Below are 20000 nucleotides of genomic sequence, written 5' to 3'. Positions count from 1 at the left end.
TGCACTATAGGGGAATTACTACATTGGCCATAGTGTATGAGTGGTAATAAGTGTGTATGGGTGTTTCCCAGTGCTGGGTTGCAGCTGGAAGGTCATCTGCTGTGTAAAACATATGCTGGATAAGTTGGTGGTTCATTCCGCTGTGGCGGCCCCAGATTAATAAATGGGACTAAGCCGAAAAGAAAATGAAAGAAAATATTTAGTAATATAATCAAATTTCTAAAATTTTTATTACACCTTTATTAATATTTTTTTAAATATTATTATTATTATTATTATTATTATTATTATTATTATTATTAAACTTTATTATTATTAATATAAATGTTAAAATAATAATAAAAATAATAATATAAATAAATATTAATATTTTCATTATTAGTATTAGTTGTAGTTTAAAATGACTTCAAATAATCAAATAATTTAGTTAATTGGAAAGGATTGATGATATACACTCTAAGAATGCAGGGTTATTTCAACCCAAATTTCATATAATATGGATAAACACAAATGCTGGGTTATACTTGGTCACATTAATTAAATTTGTAAAAACCCAGTGCTTGGTTTTGACTATCTCCAAAATTGGGTTGAAATCATTTTAGTTAGATTGTCCCAATCACAATATACTGCAGAGCAGCCCAATCCTGCAAACAAACACAGTGTCTGAACTTCATCAGCTCTACAGCAGTGACATCTGACTGAGCAAACAGCGGTATATATTCAGATTCAGGCCTGTGTGATTGTGCTGGAGTTTCGAGATCAGACCTGAGAATGTGCTCTGTGATATCGATGGAGTTTCACCTGGGAAAACGGCTTTAATCTGTCTTAACTCCACGCCGCACGATCAATACACACACACAAACGTGACTCTCATACACACCGGCTCCGTCTGCCGGACACACACACACACACACATATTCATGCTCTGCTTTACAAAGACAGATCTGATTCGCTGAAAAGGCCAATCACAGATAATGTGGGAATCGATCGCAGATTAATCGATAGCATCACTAATGAGCGCATGAGCACATCAGCTTTATGTCCAGAGCTGATTCATATACACTTCATTTGAGAAAGATGTTCACGACAACATGACAAACAGATGTTTACTTTAGCTTTTAGAGGAATTATGTGGTATTATTATGTATTAAAGTGTGCTTTTTTAGCAGTAATAATAAAAAATGTTGTTGTTCACATCAAACATGTCAAAATTGAGTTTTTCTTAAAGTAATGACAGAAATAAACTACAATTGTACAGCAGAAATGTACTTAAATTGTATGATGACTATAATAATTAATATTATTATGGGTATGATTATTAATATGGCATATACATTACATTTAAAAAATAAATAATAAAATCCTTTTATAAATTTTAATACATTAAACAAATTAAAATTAATTTCAGATTAATTTACGTATACATTTAATTTCACAAATAATTAATCAATAATTGATGATTAGTTTCATGATCAGTTTCATGACTCCACCCATAGTTATTATCTGTTGTTTTATGACTCCGCCCACATTTGTTACATCACCTGTTTTGTTTTATGACCCGCCCACATTAAGTACACTATGCGTTTCATGACTCTGCTCACATTTATTACGTCTTCTGCTTAGATTCATGACTCCGCCCACATTAATTACATAATTAGTTTCATGACTCCGCCCACAATTATTACATAATCTGTTCTGTTTTATGACTCCGCCCGCATTAAGTACATAATCTGTTTCAGGACTCCACCCACATTGATTACATCATCTGTTGTTTCATGACTCTGCCTACATTTATTACATCATCTGTTGTATAATGACTCCGCCCACATTTATTGCATCTGCTCAGATTCATGATTCCACCCACATTGATTACATCATCTGTTGGTTCATGACTCCGCCCACAATTATAACATAATTTGTTTTTTCATGACTCCGCCCACATTTATTACATCATCTGTTGTTTCATGACTCCGCCTACATTTATTACATCATCTGTTGTTTCATGACTCTGCCCACATGTATTACATCATCTGTTGTATACTGACTCCGCCCACATTTGTTAAATCATCTGTTGTTTCATGACTCCACCCACTTTAATTACATTATTCGCTCTGTTTCATGACTCCGCCCATATTACATCATCTGTTCTGTTTCATGACTCCGCCCACATTTATTAAATAATCTAATTCATGACTCAGCGCACATTACATCATTCAATCTGTTTCATGACTCCGCCCTCATTTGATCATCGATTCTGTTTCTTGACTCCGCCCACATTTAATTACATCATCTAATCTGTTTCATGACTCCGCCCATATCACATCATCCGATCTGTTTCATGACTCCGCCCACATGTATTACATCATCTGTTTGTTTCATGACTCTGCCCATATCAAATAATTCGTTCTGTTGTATGACTCCACCCACATTTGTTACATCATCTGTTTAGTTCAATGCCCAAATTACATCATTTGTTCTGTTTCATGATTCGTCCACGTTTATTACATCATCTGCTAGTTCAGTGACTTGGCATTGGAATTGTCTGTAATTTCTATGTTGGTGCATCACTATAGATAGAAGCATAAACACTGAAATACATATATTTTCTTGGTAAACTTACTCTAATAATCTGAGCTGCAGTTGAAGCCGTGTAAAGGTCAGCTGATTGCTATTGGCCAATAACACGATGCTCCTGTGCATCCGGAGCTTCATTAGTTTTCATCAGGCCTGCGAGTGCACACACACACACACACACACACACACACACACGTCCAGAGATTTCTAGGACTGTCGCAGTTCACTGGAGGAGATAAAGGCTTTTTAGCTGAACAGAAAATCCTCAGGGTTGACTGTGCTTTTGTCCTTGAGTGGTAAATATCAGCCTGCAGGAGATCCAGAGCCTGCAGCAACTCATGCAAATCACCTGATTAAAACAACTCTGGGCCAGAATCAGCAGACAGAGGAGTGTGTTCCTCACATCACACAGATAAAGAAGAGGAGTGGAGCTCCGGTCATTGTGTTCATCCGTCACGCTGCTCTTATCACTCTTTCTGCTGTCATTTGCTGATCTTTTCTGAGCTGTCGTTCATCACAGGGCTCATTTATTACATCATCTGTTCTGTTTCATGACTCCGCCCACATTTATCACATCATCTGTTCTGTTCCATGACTGCACCAACATTTATTACGTAATCCAATCTGTTTTATGACTCCGCATGCAATTGATTACATCACCTGTTCTTTTTCTTGACTCCGCCCACAATTTATTACATCACCTGTTCTGTTTCATGGGCTCCACCCACAATTTATTACATCATCTGTTCTGTTTCATGACTCCACCCACATTTAGTACATTATCTGTTGTTTCATGACTCCACCCTCACTTATTACATCATCTGTTCTGTTTCATAACTCCACCCATAACTTGATCTCCCACATTATTTTCATGACTCCGCCCACATTTATTACATCATTCAGTTTCAAGACTCCACACACACATTCCTTACATCATCCGTTCTGTTTCATAACTCCGCCCTCACTTATTACATCATCTGGTCTGTTCCATGGACTCGTTTATGAAATCATCTGCTTTCTGTCATAGACTCCACCCACATTTATTACATCATCTGTTGTTTCATGACTCCACCTACATTTACCACATTAACCGCTCTGTTTCATGACTCCGCCCATCAATTGTTCTCCCACATTATTTTCATGACTCCGCCCACATGTATTACATCATCCAGTTTCAAAACTCCACTCACATTTATTACATCATCCGTTCTGTGTCATGACTCCGCCTTTATTTATTACATCATCTTTCTGTTTCATATACTCCACCCACATTTAATACATCATCTGCTCTGTTTCATGGACTCCACCCACATTTATTACATTTTAAGTTATTTCATGACTCTGCCCACATTTATTACATCATTCTTCTGTTTTATGACTCCGCCCACATCCATTGCATCATCAACTCTATTTCAAAACTCCACCCACGTTTATTACATCATCTGTTCTGTTTCCTGACTCCTCCCACATTTATTTCATCATTCGTTCTGTTTCTTGACTTTGCATTGTGTAAACTGCTGTTTCATGACTCCGCCCACATTTACTAAATCATATATTGTTTAATGACTCCGCCTACATGCTTTATTCCATCACTATTAATTACATAATTTGTTCTATTTTATGACATCGCCCACATTATTGACATCATCTGTTCTTTTTCATGTCTCCAACCACATTTATTACCAATCTGATAATTTGTTTGTACACAGACACACACACACACACACACACACACACACACATTTATATTTATTTATTTATTGCAATCTTATTTTATTAAAATATATTTTTATTGTGATGATTGCTTAAATCTCTGCTGCTTCATCTCTCCATGCAAGGCAATTATTGCTCCTTCTTTAAGTCAACACTGTTTAAAAAGCATTCATACACAGGACGAGTGTATTGTCAGTATATGGCTGTGAACTGCAGCATTTCTCCTCAGCACTGCTATAGACATAATTTCCCTGAACTTGAGCTCCAGAGCGTTAGCGAGGCTGCAGATTTACTCTGTCAGACATTTGGTCCAGCCAGGAGCTGCTGTAAAGGTTCAGATTTATTCTGTCAAACCAGAAACTGCTGTAAAAGTGATCTATGTGATGACCACCGTTTCTGGCCCTCGTTTCCAGCCTCCTCCTTAACCCCCCCGCCCCTGCTTTCTTCTGATTGGATGGGGACTGTGATGTGGTCACACCCACAGGCTGAGCTGATTGGGTTATTTATGGCTAATCTGCTCCACTGGAGGTCATTACCTCTCATTAGGTGTGGATGTTAAATGTCTGAACACAATTAATTGATCAGAGGGTTAATGAGTGGATCAGCAGGAAAGAGAGAGAGACAGAGAGATAAACAGAGAGAGAGAGAGAGAGAGAGAGAGAGAGAGAGAGAGACCTGCATAAACAGACAAGGAGAGAGATGTTGTCTGTTGTACAAAATTGTTATTCATTCTCTTATTTTCTTTTCGGCTTAGTCCCTTTATTTATCTGGGGTTGCCACAGTGAAATGAACCACCAACTTATCCAGCACATGTTTTACGCAGCGGATGCCCTTCCAGCTGCAACTCATCACTGGGAAACATCCATACACACTCATTTACACACATGCACTATGGTAAATTTTTAGCACACCCAATTCACCTATACCACATGTCTTTGGACTCGTGGGGGAAACAGGAGCACCCGGAAGAAACCCACGCGAATACGGGGAGAACATGCAAACTCCACACAGAAACACAAACTGACCCAGCCGAAGCTCGAACCAACAACGTTCTTGCTGTGAGGCGATCATGCTACCTACTGCGCCACCGCGTCACCCACAAAATTGTTATTATTATTATTATTATTATTATTATTATTATTATTATTATTATTACTATTATTATTATTATTATTATTATTATTATTATATAATTATTTATTTGATTTGATTATTTTTAAAAAGAAATTAAATGTTTACATATATTTTATTTTATAATTATTACTACTAACAAAAATATTATTTTTATATATTTATTTATTTTATTTATTTTATTTTTTTTATTTATTTCATTATTTTTTATTATTATTAATATTACTACTTCTACTATTATTTTTATATATTTATTAAAATGTTCTTATTATTATTATTATTATTATTATTATTATTGTGGTTGTTTTTTATTTTTTAAGTCTTAAATACTTTTTAGTCTTTAAATACTTTTTATGGTTATTGTTAATTTTATTAACTTATTTACTTTGTGTGTAGTATACATGTACCTGTTTACTTAATTATTTTACAGGTCTATTCTTGTTGTCTTTTTATTTATTGTATAGTTGCTTTGGCAATATCGTATAATTTATGCCATTTTAATTTAAATTTGAGAGAGAGCAAGAGAGAGAGAGTTTATATCCATATACACCAACACCTGCTGGTAAACTCATGATTGTATTTGCTGATGTGTCTGGGTTTCATAGAAGCGTCTAATGGGTGGAGAGGAAGATCACAGCTGTCAATCAAGATAAGAGCCTTATCACATACATGCACACGCACTCTAACACACACATCACTTACGGGAGTCGTTCAGATGATGCTGTACCTGCTGAAGCGGCCGAAATCTGAAAACAGCCACATGTAAAGCTTTCTCTTGCTCTCTCTCTCTCTCTCTCTCTCTCTCTCTCTCTCTCTCTCTTTCTCTCAATTCGATTTAATTCATTCATTTTTTTGGCTTAGTCACTGTATTTTATTAGGGGTCCCCACAGTGGAATGAACTGCCAACTAATCCAGCATATGTTTTACACAGAGGATGCCTTTTCAACCACAACCCAGTACTGGGAAACACCCGTATACACTCATACACACACACACACACACACACACACACTCATACACTACGGCCAGTTTAGTTGATCAGTTCTCCTATAGCGCATGTGTTTGGGCTGTGGGGGAAACCGGAGCACTCGGAGGAAACCTACACCAACACAGGGAGAACATGCAAACTCCACACAGTAGCACCAACTGACCCAACCAGGACTCGAACCAGTGTCCTTCCTGCTGTGAGGCCACAGTGCTGATCACAGAGCCACCGTGCCACCTCTACTATATATATATTGTATAAACAAACACAATTAATCTTTGTTGAAGCTAAAAACTGGAACATTTCTTTTGCCCAAACGGTTTAAATCATAATTATAATCCCAACTCAACATTGCAGATACAGCGATGTGACTATCGCAGATTCACACATTGCAATACTGATGCTGAAACCATATGGTGCAGTCCTAGTGTCTCGTCCTCTGTTTGATTCATGTCACAATTTTTACATACCCGCTGTTTTCTAGGTGTAAGGGTGTTTCCCAGAACTTGGTTGCTGCTGGAAGGGCATCAGCTGTATAAAATAAGCTGGAATAGTTGGCGGTTCATCCCACTGTGGCGACCCCTGATAAATAAGGGACTAAGCTGAAGGAAAATGAATGAATGAATGAATGAATTTTCCTTAGGAGCCCAGGATTTCTCCCTCCCTCTCTCTCTCTCTCTCTCTCTGTGTGTGTGTGTGTGTGTGTGTGTGTGTGTGTGTGTGTGTGTGTTCATTGAGACAGATGTGCTCTTTATGATATGTAATTCTCAGCGTTATCCTCCAGAGAAATGAAATAAAAATGAGTTAGCTTTGCTATTTTTACTCAGTCAGGGAAAATGAGCTATAAAAATGTATTTGCACGTTCTGCTCCTTTGATCATTTTAAGGTGCCGCTGTATAAATTCTGCTGAATTCTGAATTTATGGGATTGATTCTGTGTTTAAAGGAATGTGTTTCACCTTCATCTCTTTCTTCATTATTTTTTTTTCTTTATTTATTAAATGAGATTTATTTTCAGCAGAGTGTCTAGTCTTCTGTTTTAGCTATTATGTTTTAAAGTGGATAGTGTAATTAATGAAGTCGGTTAATTTGCTTTTCTGAATTGTCACTGATTTACATGTAATCACGAGTATATTAATGAACATTTATTGAAGTTTCCATATTTATTTTATTATTGTGCTGCTTTCATTTCTATATATTTTGTTAAAATATTGTAATAGATAACTGTAATTTCTTTAATATTATTTGTTATTTATTATTATTTTGTAATATTATATTTCATTATTTAATTTTTTTCATAATAATTACGTTAAAATAATGTTTATATATTTAATAATAATTTTAAAAATACATTTTTGATATATTTAACTTGAACCTTTAGTAAATTTAATTTAGATTTAGTAATTTAGTTTCCATAGAATGATTTTCGTTCAAGTTTACATCTTCAACTCATTTTTCAATTCTTAATTGAAATACACACACTGGCCACTTTATTAGGTACACCTGTCCAACTGCTTGTTAACAAAAATATGTAATCAGCCAATCACATGGCAGCAGCTCACTGCATTTCGGCATGTAGACATGTTCGAGACGATCTGCTGCAGTTCAAAGCGAGCACCAGAATGGGGAAGAAAGGGGATTTAAGAGACTCTGAACGTGTCATGGTTGTTGCTGCCAGACGGGCTGCTCTGAGTATTTCAGAAACTGCTGATCTACTGGGATTTTCATGCACAACCATCTCTAGGATTTACAGAGAATGCTCCGACACAGAGGAAATATCCAGTGAGCAACAGTTCTGTGGGCGCAAATGCCATGTTGAGGCCAGAGGTCAGAGGAGAATGCCCAGACTGGCTCCAGCTGATAGAAAGGCAACAGTAACTCAAATAAGCACTCGATACAACCGAGCTCTGCAGAAGAGCATCTCTGAACACACAACACGTCCAACCTTGAGGCGGATGAGCTACAGCAGCAGAAGAGCACACCGGGTGCCGCTCCTGTCAGCTAAGAACAGGAAACTGAGGCTACAATTCACACAGACTCACCAAAACTGGACAATAGAAGATTGGAGAAACGTTGCTGCTCTGATGAGTCTCCATTTCTGCTCACACATTCGGATGCTCGGCTCAGACAACATGAAAGCATGGATCATCCTGCCTTGTATCAGCGGTTCAGGCTGGTGGTGGTGGTGTAATGGTGTGGGGGAGATTTTCTTTGGGTCCATTAGTACCAATTGAGCATCAACGCCACAGCCTACCTGAGTATTGCTGCTGACCATGTCCATCCCTTTATGAGCACAGTGTCTCCATCTTCTGATGGCTACTTCCAGCAGGATAACGCAGCATGTCATAAAGCTCAATCATCTCAGACTGGTGAACATGACGATGAGTTCACTGTACTCAAATGGCCTCCACAGTCACCAGAGCTCAATCCAATAGAGCAGCTTTGGGATGTGGTGGAACGGGAGATTGGCATCATGGATGTGCAGCCGACAAATCTGCAGCAACTGTGTGATGCTATCATGACAATATGGAGCAAAATCTCTGAGGAATATTTCCAGTAGCTTGCTGAATCTACGCCAGCAAGGATTAAGGCAGATCTGAAGGCAAAAGGGGTCCAACCCAGTACTAGTAAGGTGTACCTAATAAAGTGGCCAGTGAGGGCATGTGATGTTTTGACCATTTTATTTATATTTTTATCAGGAAGTATGAACTATAATAAAAAAATGTGTGGACTGGTGATTATACATTACTAATGAGTCTGGTTAGTATTTCTAAACTGAAATGCAAGTTGAATCTAAAGTGTCTTTAATTTTAATGGCCTGTTTGAATGATTGATTAGTTTTTTTGTCTCATGCAGTTTATTTATTTTCAGCTTTTCTTTGTTTTAGTCAGTGTGTCTCTTGTTTTTCTTGACTGATTTGATTTCGTTTCTGCAGATCAGCAGCTTTTGGAGGACATCTTGATTGACAGCTGCTTCTGCCTCTCACAGCCAATGGTGAGTGGAGGGCGGGACTATGTGTGTGTGTGTGTGTGTGTGTCTGAGAAAAGTCCATAAATGACTAAAACGCCCCAGAATGCACTGCAGGTGGTAAATGTGACTGCTGATGGTTGTGGTGAAAACACTCACAACTGCATTTATTTTACACACATTCACACACTTATGCACGACACACACACACACACACACACTCACACACACACAGAGGAGGCTGAAATACAGCCGCTGTAAAGGATGAATCGTTTGTCCGCTGCTGGTTTGGCAGGTCGTTACTCTGAATCTTAAGAGAGACCATAAACGCTGAACACAATGAAGCACAAACACACACTCTTACACACACACACACACACACACACACACACACACACACACACACATACAGAATGACCTCTAATGAGCTGATGCTAATGTTAATCAGCACATTAACACACACACACTTAAATCCAACGCTCAGATATTGCTCAAGAGACCTTCTAAATGTTTCAGTGTCAACTTAATCTCAGATAAAATAAATATGTCTGATTTTTTTCCTTCTAACACTAAAATATTTCATGTCTTGTGCATTTTTAACAATGTTATTAGTTTATCAAGGCTCATTTTCTGCTATTTTAAAAAGATACACACTACCTGACAGAAGTCTTGTGGTGGATCTCAGCTGTAAGAGCAGCAGATAATAACTGCTCTTCTAGTTGATGATGTGTAAAAGTGTCAGAAGGTGGATTTCTCTGCTGGATCATCTGCTCATCTGCATCACAATCATCACCAATACTGCAGAAGAACCAGCATAGAGCCAAGATTCTCACAGAAATCAGTCAAGTTTGGTGAAGGAGACATCATGGTTTGGGGTCATTCAGTATGGGGGCGTGCGAGAGATCTGCAACAGCCTGAGGTATCAAGACATCTGTGCTGCCCATTACATTACAAACCACAGGAGAGGGACAATTCTCCAGCAGGATAGCGCTCCTGCTCATACTTCAGCCTCCACATCAAAGCTCCTGAAGGTCAAGCTGCTGCAGGATTGGCCAGCCCAGTCACCAGACATCAACATTATTGAGCTGATGAAGGAGGAGGTGTTGAAGACTCTTGATGAACTCTGGGATCCTGCTGAAGGCTTTCTTCTTCATTCCAGATGACTTTATTAATCAGTGATGTGAGTCATGTCAGAGATGTATGGATGCAGTCCTCCAAGCTCATGATGGAGTCAGACACAATATTCATTCTGTCTCCACTGCAGCAGGACTTTATATTCTATACTGGACAATATTTCTGTTCAGTGATGACACTTTAGTCTGAGCAGAGTCAGAGCGCACTGTCCTCATCAAATCAGTCAACATCAAGACATGATCAGATTTATTGAGCTCAAATCAGCAAAATCTAGAGGCCTTCACCTTTCACAGAGACACTTCTGACACCAAATCATCAACTAGAAGTCAAGATAGTATTTGCTGTTCCTAAAACTTGAACAGGCATCAAGACTTTTGTCAGGTAGTGTATTGTTTCTTACATGGTCTCCAGAATGCGTCTGTGTTTCTGCGTGTCTCTTTAAATGCAAATGAGCTGCTGATCCCCGCCTCTTTTTGCAGAAGAAGGCGGAGTCTAAACAGCTTATGATTCAGATACTCTCCAGACAAAATGTGTTATGTTTTAGTATGCCAATATAGTATTTATTTATTTATTTATTTATTTATTTAATTAATTAGATTTAAGTAATGCCTTGTTGTTTTATGTGTGTTGTTTTAGTTTAATGTTTATTTTTCTGGGATACTCATATGACAAGTACTAGATATTAAGAAGCTTCCCTTTAAGTGTGTGTGTGTGTGTGTGTGTGTGTGTGTGTGTGTGTGTGTGTGTGTGTGATTCCTGTATTTATTGATCAGTTAGAGAGAGAAAGAGGGAGTTTTTGTGCGTGCAAATGTGTGTGTGTGTGTGTATGTGCAAATGTGTGCTTGTGCATGCGTGTGTGCATGCCTGCATGTGCGTGCATGTGTTTGTACGTGTGTGTATGCATGTGTCTATGTGACTGCGTGTGTGTGTGCAGTGTGCCTGTGTGTGTGTGTGTGTGTGTTGCTCTCTCTCTAATGGCTCTCAGTCATTAGTTGTTCTGCTGAAGCCATCAGAGACTCAGTTACTGAGCGACACACACACACTGGAATCTCGCGGGTCTGAATCTGACCTTCACTGAGGACAAACAGCAGACGCAGAACAAACCCTTCAGCAGCCGCTCTGACAGACACACACCACCCCAAACTAAGACAAACTTAGCTGCATGTATATGGACATTTGTACAGACTGTAATGAGGGTGGTGGTAGTGACCTAATACTAACAATACAAACAACTAAATAATACAAAATAAAAGTACAACATTAAATTTTTTTACATTAACGATTAGTTTAGTTTTAGATATAAAATGACTAGAAAAATAGGATTGACAGGATTAATTGGTATTAGATTATATTAAATTAATTTGTATTATTGTATTATTGTTGTATACACCTTTAAACATTTCTCAAACATTGCATGACATTCAGAAGTGCTCAATATTCTTTATAGCGTCTTGTTAACCCTGAACTGTTTATTGTGTGTGTGTGTGTGTGTGTGTGTGTGTGTGTGTGTGTGTGTGTGTGTGTGTGTGTGTGTGTGTGCGTGTGCAGCCGGACAGCAGCATGAGTCTGGTGGTCGTCCTGCTCACAGATTTACTGGACCGGAAGTTCCTCCCACGTCGGCAATCAACCAATCAGAAGGCAGAGAAGGCGGTCCGTGAGGTGGAGGCATGTCTGCTGAGGTCAGAGGTCACACTCACTATAACATTGTTTAGAGTGTATCGAGTGTGTACTGAGCATAATATGCACATTTTGCTTATGCAGTATATATTATCATATTATTTATAACGCAGGCTCCAGTCAGCTTAATGATCTACACTGATGTGTTTTATTTTAAGATGACTTCAAATGTCTGTATATTATTAAATGATGAGTAATATGTTTATAATAGTGCTGTGCGAAGATAGTAGCGGTTTGTTTTGACATGATAAATGTGTGTATATTATATATTATGTTTATATGACACACACACACACATAGAAACAAACTATTTTGTTGCATGGATATCTAAAAGTATTGTAACTTGTATCATATATGCATATATATTTAATATGTGAATATAGTTTAACAGTTTCTCAGATATATGCATGCATGTGTGTATTTATATACAGTGTTGCCAGATTGGGCGGTTTCCTTACGGTTTGTGTCTGATTTTGTGACTGTTGTCCACTCCCCTTTTTTTTCCCTGCTCTGCTGGCCACGCCCCCTCCTCCCTCTGCTCGCAGCGCTCCACGCCCACCATGGAGCATTCTTTGAACAAATGTTGAGGTAGACTTGAACCAAAAGAGGGGGGTTTCTTTGCTCTTTAATGAAAAACTCACTTTATTTTGACTCATTATTTCTGAAAGCAACACAATGGGCTCTATTTTGACGGTCCATGCGCAGAGCGCAAAACGCAGGGTGCAAAAGCGTTCAGGGCGTGTCAGGACGCGTTTTTGCTAATTTACGGACAGGAAAATCTGCCTTGCGCCGCGGCGCATGGTCTAAAAGGGTTGAGTTTATTTTCTTAATGAGTTATAGGTGTGTTTTGAGAATAAACCAATCAGAGTCTCATCTCCCATTCCCTTTAAGAGTCAGCTGCGTCGCGCCAAGAGTGCATTCGCTATTTACAGGACTCAAAGTAAGTCTAAGTGGTAAAACTGAGCATTTCACAAGCAAACAGTTAACAGTTTTTTAACAGAAGACTGTTAAACAGAGCATCTACTGCGTGAGAATGAGAGATAATGGATCACTTTCACTTTCGCTCTTGGATAGGGAAACCTTTACGCACAGACATCAATTAGCCTATAAATAAATAATTTTGTTTGTTAAGCGCAAATATTCATTTCAAAACTATTTCTAAATTCAGTTCTAATTTCCAGCAAACGAATAAATGAACAATAATAATAAAGTGTGCTCAAAAACCTGAGTTATATCCTAAAACACATGCTGTGCCCCATATGGTCTAAAACCTGACAGGTGGACAAATCTAAGCTTGTTTTTAATAAAACAAATATAAATATGGATATAATAAATAATACTGCTAATAATAATAACATTATACAAAAGCAAATTGTTATGAATGAACAGAAAAAAGCCTCCCGAGATGAAGAAGACATAAAAGCAGTGATTTTTCATATTTATGTAGGCTAGAAAATAATATGTTTTGTAATATTTTAATCCTTTATATTTATATCCTATATCTATTCTTATTATATCCTCTATATATCCTTAATATTTAATTTTTTTCATATGTAAAGATAGTTGCCTATTGCTCTCTTGTGTGTATTAAGCAGTGTGTAAGCGAGGGGCAACTCTGCGCTGGAGTTTAGACCGGGTTAGTTTTGGTCTAATGAAAAATCTATCATAGTTTCTCAAAATAGCGACGCGCCAGCAGTCCGCCTCAGAACACCTTCCTTTTTATAACAGATTGCCTATGGGCGCACAAATGAGCGCTAATGCATTTGCTATTTAAACAGCGTAGCGCAACGCCTCAAAACCACTCTTGCGCCAAGCTGAAACTAGCAAACAAGTATTGCGCCGTGCCACAGTGCGCCAGATATATGATAGGGCCCTATATGTAGAAAATGCTTCTTGATTTAAGAATTTTCAGATATTTGGACTAGAAACTCTTAAGATATTTACTTTGCAGTGTATATCAGAGAGCTGGATATCTCAGTAAAACACTGAGAACTGCTGATGTTGGAAATATACATATAAATCAGTCCGTCACTAAAGTGGATGCAGATGCGAAACAACTGTCTTTATTTATGAGATGACAACTGGACGCCACTCAATGAATTAAACATGAAAGGTAATGGGATTACGTGTCAGATGCAGCATAATGCAGTGTGATGGAGACTCGTGCACATGCTGGAAGACCATATACACTATATTTACACATACAGTTACACATACAAGACAAAACTCTTCATCCTCCTGTGAATTTTTCTAAATATTTCCCAAATGATGTTGAACAGATTCAGGAATTTTTCACAGTATTTCCTCTAATATTTGTTCTTCTGGAGAAAGCCTTATTTGTTTTATTTGGGCTAGAATAAACGCAGTTTTTAATTGTTTTCAACCGATGTTAGGGGCAATATTATTAGCCCCTTTAAGAGATATTAGTGTTGGATTGTCTCCAGAACAAACCACTGTTATACAATGACTTGCCTAATTACCCTAACCTTACCCTAATTACCCTAACTTTACCCTAATTACCCTAACTTTACCCTAATTACCCTAACCTTACCCTAATTACCCTAACTTTACCCTAATTACCCTAACTTTACCCTAATTACCCTAACTTTACCCTAATTACCCTAACCTTACCCTAATTACCCTAACTTTACCCTAATTACCCTAACTTTACCCTAATTACCCTAACCTTACCCTAATTACCCTAACTTTACCCTAATTACCCTAACTTTACCCTAATTACCCTAACCTTACCCTAATTACCCTAACTTTACCCTAATTACCCTAACTTTACCCTAATTACCCTAACTTTACCCTAATTAACCTAAGTGTAGTTACACTAATTAGTTTCGAGAGGAGCAGGTGATATGATTGAGCACGACTGGCTTCTCAATAATCCAATCATAGTGACCCCCAACTCCCCCCTCCCCCCTCCACCCTATCTCCTCCTTTTCCTCCTTTTTCTAAGGGGTAGCTCTCGAGACCTACCTGATCTCGGATCCCCTTATATGCTTATTGACCGGGCGGGAGCCTTGGGCTCAAGTATCTCCGAGTTCAGGGTTCTCCCCTAGCAGAATCTGATTGTTGTGTGAACTGCCCCTGTGTTTTGGGCTTTTGTGAAAGGTTTAAGACGAAGCTGGTGGCGTCGCTGGCTCGCTGCCGGATCAAGCATGAGCTGCTGACGCTGGACAGAATCCTGCCGGAGAATATCCGACACCGTCAGGAGAGAGAAACACACCTGCTGCTGTACACCTGGATCAACACACTGCTCTGCAGGTGCACACACACACACACATACATGCATGCATACATACATTTACACATGCCCAGGCACATACACAGTGAGAGACACACACACAGACAAACATACACACAGACAGACATACATATATACAGTACATACATACATACATATACACAGAGACACACACTCACACGCACAAAGAAAAATGCACATGCACACACACACACATACACATATGCATGCATACATGGACACGTGTACACGCACACAGACACATACAAACGCACTTACACATGCATGCACACACACACTTATATACACACACATGCACGGAAACACAGACACACATATACATGCATGCACACGCGTACAGGCATACACACACATAGAAAGAAACGCGCACACACATACATAAATACATATACACACACATGCACTGACACACACACAAAGAGAAACACATACACGCAAGTGCGCACACACATGCATACATGCATAGACACATGCACAGACACACACACAAACACATACTGTACTTAAGCACGTGCATGCATACACACACACACAATGTACACAAACAGACAGAAACACACACACACACATACATAGACATACATGCATACACACACACGCATACAGAGAAATGCACACAAACACACACACACACATACACAAATACATACACACACACACACACATGCACTGACACACGCACAAAGGTAAACACACACACACAGACACATGAGCGCACACACACATGCATACATACATAGACACATGCACAGACACACACACAAACATAGCCACATACATACGCTCATGCACGCATGCATACACACACACACATATATACACACACATGCACACAAACACAGAAACAGACACACACATACATACATTCGTGCACAGACTCACACACACACCCACATGCACAAAGAGAAACACATACACGCACGCACACACATACAGAAATACATACACACACATGCACTGACATGCACAAGGAGAAACACATACAGACATGCGCACACACACAAACATACACACATGCATACATACATAGACACTTGCATAGACACACACATGCACACACACACACACACATAGACACATGCATGTACGCACACACACACACACATACACACATGCATACATACATAGACACATGCACAGACACACACATGCACACACACACACACACATAGACACATGCATGTACGCACACACACACACACACACACACACATACATAAATACATACACACACACATGCACTTACACACACAAAGAGAAACACATACACACAGACACATGCATGCGCACACATACATACTGTACATGCATACATACATAGACATATGCACAGACACACACACGCACACATGCACACACATATATACACACACACACATACATGCACAGACTCACACACACAGAGTGGGAGAGGCATACATAAACACACACACACATGCACTGACACACAGACACATGCACGCACACACATATTATATACACACACACACACACACACATTTATTATGCGATTATAAACATAGTAAAGACCGTCCAGATATGTGTACTCATCTTTCATGGTGGGCTTGTGCGACACACACATCAGGCTGCTTTTATCTCCGTGTACTGCGGTGTGATTTTCAGCTCAAAGTGTTTATTGTTTATGAGGTAGAAAACAAGAATGTGTGTGTGTGTGCGCGTGCGCATGTGTGTGTGCATGCATGTGATTTATAGTTCAGATACGGCAGCATTCTGGCTCGGCACTGTTTAACCTCGATTCTGGAATGACCAGTCTTATTTCACTGTGTGTGTGTGTGTGTGTGTGTGTGTGTGTGTGTGTGTGTGTGTGTGTGTGTGTGTGTGTGTGTGTGTGTGTGTGTGGCCATGGCTGTAAATTCAACAGAGTTGCCGACAGATCCAATCTTCAGCACTGGAGGTCACACACTCTCACAGTCACACACACACACACACACACACACTGATTTCTCCTGCTCATTTGACACCTAATTTGATCGTCTGTGTGTAGTGTGGAGGAGGTCAGTGAAGTGTTACACACATCAGGCTTCGTCTGTGTTGAATCTGTCGGGCAGCTGGAGGGACGGACCTTCTGTAAGGACCCGCACTGCCTCGACCTGCTGGTGTTTCCCAACAGTGTGAAGAGGGAACTGAGTGACACCAGATTACTGAGCGACTACAGGCTCGTCATACAGGTGCACACACTCCATCTGTGTGTGTGTGTGTGTGTGTGTGTGTGTGTGTGTGTGTGTGTGTATGACGGTTTGTGTTGTATGTGACTGTGTGTTGTATGTTACGGAGTGTGTTATGTTTGATGGTGTGTGTTATGTGTGTGACTGTGTGTTTCTATGTGACTGTGTGGGTTGTATGTGACTGTTGTATGTGATTGTGTTAGTTGTGTGTAATGTTGGTTGACTGTGTGTGTTGTGTGTTTGACGGTGTGTTTGTATGTGATGGTGTGTATTGTGTGTGTGACAGTGTGGTGTTTGTGATGGTGTGTGTTGTATGTGACAGTGTGTGTCATATGTGACTGTAGTGTATGTGATGGTGTGTTTTGTATATGACTGTATGTGACGGTGTCTTGTGTGTGACTGTGAGTTGTGTGTGACTGTGAGTTGTGTGTGACTGTGAGTTGTGTGTGACTGTGTGGTGTATGTGATGGTGTGTGTTTTATGTGACTGTATGTGTTGTATGTGGCTGTCTTTTGTATGTGATGGTGTGTGTTTTGTGTGATGGTGTGTGTTGTATGTGACGGTGTGTGTTGTATGTAACAGTGTGTGTTGTATGTGACGGTGTATGGTGTATGTGACAAGTGTGTGTTGTATGTGACGGTGTATGGTGTATGTGACAGTGTGTGTTGTATGTGGCGTTGTATGTTAGGGACTGTGTTGTATGTGATGGTGTGTGTTGTATGTGACAGTGTGTGTTGTATGTGACGGTGTGTGTTGCATGTGACCGTGTGTGTTGTATGTGACGGTGTGTGTTGTATGTGACAGTGTGTGTTGTATGTGAAAGTGTGTTTATGTGACAAGTGTGTGTTGTATGTGATGGTGTGTGTTTTGTGTGATGGTGTGTGTTGTATGTGACGGTGTGTGTTGTATGTAACAGTGTGTGTTGTATGTGACGGTGTATGGTTTATGTGACAAGTGTGTGTTGTATGTGACGGTGTATGGTGTATGTAACGGTGTGTGTTGTATGTGACGTGTATGGTGTATGTGACAAGTGTGTGTTGTATGTGACGGTGTATGGTGTATGTAACGGTGTGTGTTGTATGTGACGGTGTATGGTGTATGTGACAGTGTGTGTTGTATGTGGCGTTGTATGTTGTATGTTAGGGACTGTGTTGTATGTGATGGTGTGTGTTGTATGTGACAGTGTGTGTTGTATGTGACGGTGTGTGTTGCATGTGACCGTGTGTGTTGTATGTGACGGTGTGTGTTGTATGTGACAGTGTGTGTTGTATGTGAAAGTGTGTTTATGTGACGGTGTGTGTTGTATGTGACGGTGTGTGTTGTATGTGACAGTGTGTTTTATGTGAGGGATTATGTTGTATGTGATGGTGTGTGTTGTATGTGACAGTGTGTGTGTTATGTGACGGTGTGTGTTGTATGTGACAAGTGTGTGTTGTATGTGACTGTGTGTTGTATGTGATGATGTGTTGTATATGACTGCTGTCTGTGACAGTGTGTTGTATGTTACTGTATTGTATGTGTTGTATGTGATGGTGTGTGTTGTTGTGTGTGACTGTGTGTGTTGTAGGATAAGTCGTGCTGTTTGGGCCCATGTGCGCTGCGCCCCCTGCTGGCTGCAGGTGGAGACGTCCTCATGGCCGGATGTTTCTCTGCTCAGACTATAGCACACGTGTCTGCAGTCGCTGCGTCTGTGTCTGCACACACATTAACTGAAGGACACACAGCAAACACTCACAGTCAGACAGTGTTTGTGTGTTTGGGAGATGGACAGCAGTCGCACACAGAGGAACTACAGAAAACACTGTCTAAGCTGGGCTGCAAGAGTAAGGCTCTATATTATATTATATTATATTATATTATATTATATTATATTATATTATATTATATTATATTATATTATATTATATATTATATTATAATTTTTTATATTATATTTTATTATATCATAATATATTTTATTATATTATATTATATTATATTATATTATATTATATTATATTATATTATATTATATATTATATTATAATTTTTTATATTATTTAATATTTTATTATATTATATTATATTATAATTTTTATATTATATAATATTTTATTATATTATATTATATTTTATCATATTATATTATATTTTATCATATTATATTGTATTGTAATTTTTATATTATATTAATTTTTTAATATTTTATAATTCATTATACTATATTATAATAGATTATAATTATTTTTATTATATTATATTCGTTTATTTGATTTTTATTATATTATTTTATTTTATTATATTATATTGTTATCATATTATAATATTTTATTTTCTATTACATCATATTTATATATATATATATATATATATATATATAT

The 20000-nt window shown here is 38.6% G+C and overlaps 1 protein-coding gene across 3 annotated transcripts in view; it reads left to right on the top strand.

Annotated features, from left to right (window-relative positions):
* The window catches only part of LOC137487547 (protein NSUN7), a 36995-nt gene that overhangs the window by 7088 nt on the left and 9907 nt on the right, over positions 1-20000 (top strand). For all 3 annotated transcript variants that reach the window (XM_087281101.1, XM_087281103.1, XM_087281102.1), the window contains exons 3-7: positions 9338-9396; positions 12052-12182; positions 15301-15453; positions 17460-17643; positions 19208-19463. In XM_087281101.1, coding sequence (XP_087137227.1) covers positions 9338-9396; positions 12052-12182; positions 15301-15453; positions 17460-17643; positions 19208-19463 — 783 coding nt within the window. The remainder of the gene's footprint in view (positions 1-9337; positions 9397-12051; positions 12183-15300; positions 15454-17459; positions 17644-19207; positions 19464-20000) is intronic.

Source organism: Danio rerio, chromosome 14, assembly GCF_052040795.2.
Source record: "Danio rerio strain M-AB ecotype USA chromosome 14, GRCz13ab, whole genome shotgun sequence".
In the NCBI taxonomy this organism is placed as follows: domain Eukaryota; kingdom Metazoa; phylum Chordata; class Actinopteri; order Cypriniformes; family Danionidae; genus Danio; species Danio rerio.
Note: the sequence above shows the minus strand (reverse complement) of the source record. Positions and strands in the feature narration are given on the sequence as shown.